Source organism: Portunus trituberculatus, chromosome 2 (assembly GCF_017591435.1).
Source record: "Portunus trituberculatus isolate SZX2019 chromosome 2, ASM1759143v1, whole genome shotgun sequence".
Classification (NCBI taxonomy): Eukaryota; Metazoa; Arthropoda; class Malacostraca; order Decapoda; family Portunidae; genus Portunus; species Portunus trituberculatus.
Genome location: NC_059256.1, coordinates 9983617 through 9993802, shown reverse-complemented (window position 1 = coordinate 9993802; position 10186 = coordinate 9983617). Strand labels below are relative to the sequence as shown.

The 10186-nt window shown below is 41.6% G+C and overlaps 1 protein-coding gene across 8 annotated transcripts; it reads left to right on the top strand.

The window, feature by feature from the left end:
- Positions 1–1590: 1590 nt before the first annotated feature.
- On the top strand, positions 1591–9720 carry LOC123505330. Of its 8 annotated transcripts, none has more exons than XM_045256543.1 (3): positions 1591–1725; positions 8454–8788; positions 9200–9720. In XM_045256543.1, exons 1-3 carry the CDS (start codon positions 1704–1706, stop codon positions 9578–9580), a joined length of 738 nt encoding a protein of 245 aa, XP_045112478.1. In that variant the 5' UTR covers positions 1591–1703; the 3' UTR covers positions 9581–9720. The 8 variants fall into 8 exon arrangements, 3 of the variants coding, with proteins under 3 accessions (XP_045112478.1, XP_045112458.1, XP_045112467.1); XM_045256523.1 differs by having other exon boundaries at positions 1593–1725; positions 9137–9720; XM_045256532.1 differs by having other exon boundaries at positions 1649–1725; positions 8457–8788; positions 9137–9720.
- The last annotated feature ends 466 nt before the right edge of the window (positions 9721–10186 follow it).

Here is a 10186-nt window from a genome sequence, read left to right as displayed (position 1 = left end):
ACATAAAAATTCCACTTACTATCGTTCATCAGTAATATTTGGACCTGTTTTCCCATAAATCTTCGCTCAGAATCTATTTTTTTTTAATTTGCATCATTTTTTCTCATAAATCTTCGCTCAGACTAATTTTTTCTATTTTTTTCATATTTTCCCATAATTCTTCGCTCAGACACCATTTTATTTCAATTTCAATCATTTTTTCCCATAAATCTTCGCTCAGACTATTTTTTTCAAATTTTCAATCATTTTTTCCCATAAATCTTCGCTCAGACTCCATTTTATTTCAATTTCCATCATTTTTTCTCATAAATCTTCGCTCAGACACCACTATTTCTATTTTTATCATATTTTCCCATAAATCTTCGCTCAGACACCATTTTATTTCAATTTGCATCATTTTTTCTCATAAATCTTCGCTCAGAATCTATTTTTTTTTCAATTTACATCATTTTTTTCCATAAATCTTCGCTCAGACTCCATTTTATTTCAATTTCAATCATTTTTTCCCATAAATCTTCGCTCAGACTAATTTTTTTCTATTTTTTATCATATTTTCCCATAATTTTCGCTCAGACACCATTTTCGTTCATTTTCATAATTTTTCCCACAAATCATCGCTCAGACTCCATTTTAACACATTTTTCCATAATTTATCGTCTATATTTTTCATTTGATCAAGTTTTTATTCATTTTTCCCACAAATTATCGCTCAGAGACGATTTTTAGAGGTTTTCATAATATATCGTATGTTTTATTTCATTTTATCATTTTTTTATCAAATTTTCATAATTTTTCCCATAAATCATCGCTCAGAGGTAATAAGACATTTTTTTCATAATATTTCGTGTTTTTTCACATTTTATTAATTTTTTATATTATCAATTTTTTTTATTTATTTACTTATTTTCCCACAAATCATCGCTCAGGCAATTTTAAGACATTTTCCACAATATTTCGTCTGTATTTTCTTTATATTTCATTTATCGCCCTCACTTCACTTCGCTCAGGTCGAAATGAATGATGAAGGATATTATTATTATTATTATTATTATTATTATTATTATTATTATTATTATTGTGTGTGTGTGTGTGTGTGTGTGTGTGTGTGTCTCCATTAAATACAATTACATCGTTGTTCTAATGTAATAATTGTAATTGTTCGCCTTTTGAAATTATTATTATTATTATTATTATTATTATTATTATTATTATTATTACTGCTGTCACTTTCTGCTCTGTTATCTCTCTCTCTCTCTCTCTCTCTCTCTCTCTCTCTCTCTCTCTCTCTCTCTCTCTCTCTATCTATCTATCTATCTATCTATCTATCTATCTATCTATCTATCTATCTATCTATCTATCTATCTATCTATCTATATATCTTCTCTCTATCTATATATCTATCTATCTATCTATATATCTCTCATCTCTCTCTCTCTCTCTCTCTCTCTCTCTCTCTCTCTCTCTCTCTCTCTCTCTCTCTCTCTCTCTCTAAGCCAGTCAAACAGGCCATAACATTTTTGTATATATTGTAAAAGTTATTTAATAAAGAAATGCTGAGGAAAAATGGTCTTATTAGAGAGAGAGAGAGAGAGAGAGAGAGAGAGAGAGAGAGAGAGAGAGAGAGAGAGCCAGCCATATACACACAAGTCACTCCTGGAAACAGAAAACGAGCTCCTCAGTTACCCGCCAGACGTCAGGGGAGGATGTGCGTCGCCCTTCTCTCTGGTAAGTATTTTCTTAATATTATTTTTACTTTAGTACTTATGGGTTACTTTAGGGCGTTAAGGGCACAAGTGTGGGTTCCAAGTGCGTGTTGTGCCCTGTAAGTGTTTATAAGTGCACTTAAGGTAATTTTGCTAATGGGTATTTAAATTATTGGATGTTATTTGTCGATTTTTTATTTTTATTATTATTATTATTATTATTATTATTATTATTTATTTTTTTTTTTTCCTATTAACGAGCGAATCACCACTTCCTCCTCCTCCTCCTCCTCCTCTTCCTCCTCCTCTCTTCTTCTTCCTCTTCCTCTTCTCTTTATTCATTTTCGTCTTTCTCCTCCTTTCTCCTTCTCTTCCTCCTTCTCTTCCTCTTCCTCTTCCTCCTTTCTTCCGTAACGAGGCAACAATCACTTCCTCCTCCTCATCCTCTATGGATTGGCGAACTCTCACTCTCTCTCTCTCTCTCTCTCTCTCTCTCTCTCTCTCTCTCTAACCCTCAAATATAATCTCTTGCTTGTGTAAAGGTTTTGAATCTATCCTGAGTGGGAAGATTCTCAAACATGTCACTTCACAGTCTTCTGTCTGATCACCAGTGTGGCTTCCGGCAAGGTCGCTCTACTGGTGACCTTCTGGCGTTCCTTACTGAGTCTTGATCCTCTTCTATTTTGCTGCAGCGTTAGATAGAGTTTGGTATATAAGGCTTTGATCTTAAACCTGCCCTCCTACGGCTTCTATCCTTCTCTGTGAAGCTTTATCTCAAGTTTCCTTTCCGACTGCTCTATTGGTGCTGTGGTAGACGGCCACTGTTCCTCTCCTAAATGTATTAATAGTGGTGTTCCTCAGGGTTCTGTCCTGTCACCCACTCTCTTTCTGTTATTAATTTTTTTTTTTTTTTTTTTTTTACATTACAAGGGCACTGGCCAAGGGCAAACACAGTGTTGGAAAAAAAAAAATCCCGCTGGTTGCCAGGCCCTGTTAAAAGAAAAGTAGAAAGAGAAAAAACAGAAAAATCTAAAAGGAGGGTCCAGTTAACGTAAGAGGTGTCTTGACACTCCTCTTTTGAAAGAGTTTAAGTCATAGGCAGGTGGAAATACAGACACAGGTAGAGAGTTCCAGAGTTTACCAGTGTAGGGAATGAAGGAGTGAAGATACTGGTTAACTCTTGCATTAGGAAGATGGACAGAATAGGGATGAGAAGAAGTAGAGAGTCTTGTGCAGCGAGGCCGCAGGAGGGGAAGGCATGCAGTTAGCAAGTTCAGAAGAGCAGACAGCATGAAAACAGCGGTAGAAGACAGATAAAGATGCAACATTGCGGCGGTGACTTAAAGAATCAAGACAGTCAGTTAGAGGAGAAGAGTTGATAAGACGAAAAGCTTTAGATTCCACCTTGTTTAGTAAAGCTGTGTGTGGATCCCCAGACATGAGAGCCATACTCCATACACGGGCGGATAAGGCCCTTGTACAGAGCAAGCAGCTGGGAGGGAGAAAAATGGACGAAGACGCCATAGGACACCTAACTTCTTGGAAGCTGATTTAGCAAGAGTAGAGATGTGAAATTTCCAGTTTAGATTTTTAGTGAAGGATAGACCGAGTGTGTTTAATGTAGAGGAGAGGGAAGTTGAGTGTTATTGAAGAAGAGAGGATAGTTGTCTGGAAGGTTATGTCGAGTAGATAGTTGTAGAAATTGAGTTTTGAGGCATTGAACAAAACCAGGTTTTCTCTGCCCCAATCAGAAACAAGTGAAAGATCAGAAGTTAGGCGTCCTATAGCATCTCGCCTTGAGTCATTTAATTGTTGTTGGGTTGGGCGTCTGTTGAACGCTGTTGAATAATGCAGGGTGGTATCATCAGCATAGGAGTGGATAGGGCATTGAGTCAGATTTAGGAGATCATTGATGAATAATAGAAAGAGAGTGGGTGATAGGACAGAACCCTGTGGAACACCACTGTTGATAGTTTTAGGGGAAGAACAGTGACCGTCTACTACAGCAGCAATAGAACGATCGGAAAGGAAACTGGAGATGAAGGTACAGAGAGAAGGATAGAATCCGTAGGAGGGTAGTTTAGAAATTAAAGATTTGTGCCAGACTCTATCGAAGGCTTTCGATATGTCAAGGCCGACAGCAAAGGTTTCACCGAAGTCCCTAAATTAATGACCTTAATCAAACTTCTTGCCCTATCCACTCCTACATGTATTAATAGTGGTGTTCCTCAGGGTTCTGTCCTGTCACCCACTCTCTTTCTGTTGTTAATTAATGACCTTAATCAAACTTGTTGCCCTATTCACTCCTTCGCTGACACCACCCTACATCTTTCCACGTCCTTTCAGAGACGCCCAACCCTTCAGGAAGTCAACAGATCACGCAGGGACGCCACAGAACGCCTCACTTCTGATTGGAGATTTGGGCAGAGAAAATCTAGTATTGTTCAATGCCTCACAAACTGAATTCCTCCATCTATCAGTAACTATTGTCTCAGGTGGTCTCGTGTCATTATGGCGTCTACACACCTGTCCTGTCACAATTAGCAGCTCCGTGTGTGGTGTCTTGTTTCATGTACCAGTGCTGTTAGATCTGGTGGTCCAACTTGTGTCATTGTGTCTGTGTTCACCAATGGACAACAGTGACGCCCCTCGCTGGCCGCCGCTGGAGAAACAGGACGGGCCCCTCGCTCCACGATCAACTCAAACCTGGCGTCCGGTGAAGCACTGAAGCGCCTCCACCTCCCGCTCAGACATCTTATAGTCAAACGTTCATTTCAGTTATAGTCTTTGATTGCTTTGATGTAAGGGTGAACGTGGTGTTGTAAGGGTGAACATGCTTGGTGTCTGTCCCTTTAACCCCTTCAGCACCGGGACGTATCTTGATCTATAGTTTTAAGCGCGTTTAGACGATTGTGTTGACATTATGAAGGGTCTATGGAGGTGAGAGGTTTAATGGTCAGTCTTCACTATTTCAATCCCCACGTGAGTTTGTGAAGCTGTATAGAATCACCAAATAGTCACCAGAATGAGAGCGGAAATGTGTAATGGTACTGAAGGGATTAATGGAAGTGTTTGGTGCTGTACATTCTTCCAAACCGCGCTACATCAATCGGCTCAAGACAATGCAGCACAGGATGGGAAGGAAACACGACGCAGCAGAGTGATTGCCATGGGTTTGTTCACAGCGGGCGCGATGCGAGGCGAGACATTTGCTGTGGTGGAGGCTGCTTGTCTTGACACTTCCTGACGTGGAGGAAGAGGAAGAGGAGGAGGAGGAGGGGAAGACGGAGGAAGATAAATTATTAATGTTATCTGTAGCCTTGAATGATAAGAGGCCAAGTAAATCTGAAATGAGTGTTATGTGGAAAATATCATCACCTTGTTCCCCTGCCAGACGTGCACCAGGCTAGTTAGGAGAGTGTTTGAGTCAGCCTTCACCCGCCTCGTGGATTGGTGTCATTTTGTCCCCTTATTTCATCCTTCTATCTCCAATTTCCCCCTCTTACTGTCTTAATCAACCTGCACACTTTACAACGTAGAGTAACCATTAGTAATATTAGAGACTAACACTTATTATTGCTACAACTGTGTGTGTGTGTGTGTGTGTGTGTGTTCACCTAGTTGTAATTTTGCAGGGCCTGGGTATCATACTGGTGTGGCCCCGTCTCCATATCTACATACATCTAACTTTCCTTTCAAACTGTGCCCACTCCTCGCTGACACCACCTCCTCACTCAAACCATTCCACACCTCCACACATCTTTGTGGGAAACTATATTTCTTCACATCCTTCAAGCATATTCCCTTGGCTATCTTTTTACTATGCGATCTTGTAGTTCTATTTAAGTTTTCCTCTCTCAACATCATTTGCTCATTATCCACTTCATCCAGTCCGTTCAACAGTTTATAAACCTGTATTAAATCTCCTCTTTCTCTTCTTTGTTCCAAGGTAAGCAAATTCATTTCTTTTAATCTCTCCTCATAGGTCATTTCTGCCAATTCTGGAACCATTTTTGTTGCCATTCTCTGCAATCTCTCCAACTTCCTTATATGCTTCTTTTTATAAGGGGACCAAACCACTCCAGCATATTCCAATCTTGGTCTAATTACCCTACTAATTAATTTCTTCATCATATCTTTATCCATATAATGAAAGGCTAATCCAATATTTCTAATCAAATTATATGTGTGTGTGTGTGTGTGTGTGTGTGTGTGTGTGTGTGTTCATTAACACAGGTGGCAGGTGGCATCCCCCTCGCTGAAACAAGCTGTTCAAACGCTCACTTTTTCATTTCAGTATGATGAGCATTATTTAGGCGTCCTGCCAGTAGGCCTACGTGCTTCATGATTAGTGCAGCAAAATGTGATCCGTTGGTTTGGCTGGTTAAAGGACTGTGTGTCTTGACATGCCAGTAATGTGACACCTGGATGTGTTGTGTACCCTACCGACGCGCCCTGGTGGTGATGATGATGATGATGATGATGATGATGATGATGATAATAGTAATAATGATAATATTGTTAACAGTGACAATGATAATGATCATAACAACTATGACAATAATAATAATGATAATAATGATGGTATTAATAATAATGATGGTATTAATAATAATAATAATAATAATAATAATAATAATAATAATAACAATAATGGTAATGATATAAAATAAATATATATATATATATATATATATATATATATATATATATATATATATATATATATATATATATATATATATATATATATATATATATATGTGTGTGTGTGTGTGTGTGTGTGAAAGATAGATAGATAGATAGATAGATGAATGGGTAGACAAAGGGGTGAAGGAGTGTGGCGAGGGTGGGGACCCCCCTGGTCACCACCCTGGCTTGGCTACCAGGCCATTTATTTATTTAATCTTTTTTTTTACTTTTATATTTCTGTAAAATCAGGCTTTTTTTATTTATTTGTTTACACAAGTACAGTTATTTTCACGGGTTTTATTGATTGATTTATTTTTATTTATTTTTATTATTATTATTTTTTTTATTTTTTTTTGTTTATTTGTTTTGATATTAGCATTGATTACCCACTCACATTCCCCTGCACGCTTCACTCACACAGGGATCCTTTACCCATCTCTAACTGGTGTCCTTTGTCAGGCCAGGGGAGGGTAACACACGCACACAGGGTGGCGGGTGGCGGGTGGCGGGTGCTCCGTAACACCACAACGTACTGCTTATAAACATGACAGGGAAACCAAGGGAACAATGTTTATATAGAACGATGGTCACCGAGAGTGGCTGCTTAGTCATTAAGTGTCTGTACTGCAAACAAGGGAGAGGGGAGGAGGGGGGGGAGGAGGAGGTGAAGAGGAAAGCAGTGAGCCACAAGGGAACGATTCTTTCAGGAAATGTTGTGCAGGCAAGACGTGTGTGCCGAGGAGTGTGTCTGTCCACTGCATCCTCACGAGTTTGGTTAACGTCGTAAGGTGTGTGTGGGGAAGGTGTGTTAGTCCCTGTACACTGGTGATTGTGTGTGTGTGTGTGTGTGTGTGTGTGTGTAGTGAAGCTTTGCCTGTTTCTCGTGAACAAGGGTGTTTAGAAGTTCCGTGGTGTGTTTCAGAGGACAGGAAGTGTTGGAACTGTGTTTATAGTGTATTTAACCTGTTTTCTATTTTATAAAGAAATTAATCCGCCGTAGAAGTTACTATTCCGTGATGAAAACCGCGTCGTTGTTTTAATGGAAAGCTGCGCGTCATAGGTTTTGTTGCACGCAGCACATGCTCACAACGCCGTGGCTTGGGTGTGCAGTGATAACAAGGCCGCAAGGTGCTTCTAGTGGCTCTTAGATCTGCCTTAGGTGTGTCTCGGCCTCTCCTTGGTGAGCGGTGGTGCAGGTGTAGACCAAGGTGTCACGAACCTTGGTATGAGCTGCGTGTTGGGTTTTCCGTGTGGTGTTTTCTGATTCAGTCTTGGTGTCTCGTTCATATTTAGTTTGTGTATGAAGCTCCGGTGTTTGTCGCTACTATATAGAGCACCGTGTTGAGTAACGATCCGAACAGTAGATAATGCTACCTGAAACCCCTTTGATTCCGTAACTACAAGCGTTCCTACTCGAGATGGAGGGAGCCTTGTCATCACCCAGCTGCCTAACATACCAGCCACATTTACATTCTAGTCTTGCCCAGGCCGGAATCCGTTCTCACTAGGTATCTTAAATTAGAAATGTGTGGATTCTGAAGTGTTAATGTAAAACTGATGTGTAACTCTGAAATGGCAGAAATAGGCTCGCGTATGGATTGTTGACCAGGGAGGTGGTGTGTGGATGTAACCCTTGGTGCCACACATGGATGTAGAGTGGCGGTTCTCGTTGTGGAGGTCAATTTGACGCGCCTTGTGTTGGGAGTGGGTGCACCAGGCTGGGTGACACCGGGTGGGGTTAAGTAAGTGGGATTATTGCCTTGAGTGAGTTGGGTGCCGTGACGTTTGGGCCAGAGTTTCGTAGGAGTGAACCAGTGTACCATTAAATGTTTAAGTTGTAGTGTTGGTGCTGAAACGGCACGGCACGGCACGGCACGGCACGGCACGGCACAAGTCCTTCAGTAATATATTCAGTTGCATTTAATTTGAGGCGAGTCACTGATCATAGTGTGCAATGTTCCTAGATCCTAAAGGCCGTAGATTAGTCATGAAGAATGACTTAATGGCAGCAGGTGAAGGATGTTTCTTGATTGATGATTGGTGTCTTTATTGTTGCAGCAGCAGTGTCTACAACAAGGGAGAACGTCTGGTCATGCCGCCCACACCTACACACGGGCAAGTCTCGGGCGTCAGTCAGGCGATGGAGCACGAGTGTCAGCACGTCCCGCCACAAGGCTATCAGCGGCGTCCCTACATCTCCGCTCTACCAACTTGAGCCACATCTGTTTACACAAGCGAACTCGTCAGCCACAGCGGCGCCTGAATCGGACCTGCACCCGCCCAAGTGTCTGAAGCCCCGGTATTCTGTTGGTGCTCCTCATCGGTGTCCATGTGGTAGCAGTCTGCCTCTTCAGAAGGGGACGCAGACCGCGGAGGCGTGGGGCCCGGCACAGGTAGGGGCAGGACAGTTTCAAGTGGTTGATTGTTGGCGTAGGTTATCAGGAATGGTTTGATCTTGGTGAGGTGGCGGTTTCTCAGGGACAGTGCCGGGGGGTGGGGTAATATAACGAGGCTGACGGAAGCAGAACTCGGGTTTGTAATTAGAATAGAATGACTGGTGCTGCTGGGACGACTGGTACTGCTAGATCGACTTTTTTTAGGTTTGATGACCATTACGAATCAGTGTTCCGTAGTTGTGGGCAAAATGTTATGCACAAATCTTTAACTGGGCACCCACACCACACCACACCACTCCTAGCCTACATTTTGAAGACGGCTAATAAAAATTACATTTCTTTCAGTTCCTGCCATTACGGAAGGGAGAACCAAACCAGCGTGTCCTAACAAACCCCAACCTGCCGCAGGAACTGGCTCCTCTGCACTGGAAGACGCCAGCCACTGTCTCACAACACACGGGGAGGGAGGACAGACTGCCTCGCTTCATCTACAACACAGGGAGCCATCCAGGGAGGGAGGACAGACTGCCTCGCTTCATCTACAACATACGGAGCCATCCAGGGAGGGAGGACAGACTGCCTCGCTTCATCTACAACACACGGAGCCATCCAGGGAGGGACAGACTGCCTCGCTTCATCTACCAACACACGGAGCCATCCAGGGAGGGACAGACTGCCTCGCTTCATCTACAACATACGGAGCCATCCAGGGAGGGACAGACTGCCTCGCTTCATCTACAACATACGGAGCCATCCAGGGAGGGAGGACAGACTGCCTCGCTTATCTGATGTAACCAATACATGTTTGCTAGTCACTTGTGATGTCATTCCTTCCATCTATGAATGTGCCCACGTGAATGTAATGTAGGCCTACTTACTTATTACCCACATGACTAGTGTTACTACTCAATAAATCCTGACTAATGAAACTTGTGCTGCTTTCCATGATCCCAGTTATTTTATTTATGGAATCTTGCAATACCTGACCTGATCATCTTGAGGTAATCCTAACCTAACTGTGAAGCCAAAGCCTGACCTGAGCTGTCTGTAACCTGACCCTATATTAATTAGTTGACATGTATCTTGCTCACACTTCCGTCTTTTCAAATAAACTGAATATTTCATTGAAGCTAAATATTATTTCATTCGATAGACTGAGGATTGATGACCAGCTGCCCATTTTTTGATAACATGACAGTAAGTAAAATGCCTAAAAAAGCTGAGTGAAAAAAAACCCTCAGGAACTGCCCTTAAAAGCAAAAAAATGGTGAAAATCCCCCCTTAGCAGCAAAAAAATGGTGAAAAATCCTCCTTAGCAGCAAAAAAATGGTGAAAAATCCCCCTTAAAAGCAAAAAACTGGTGAAAAATCCCCACAAAACTGGCCCAAAAATGGT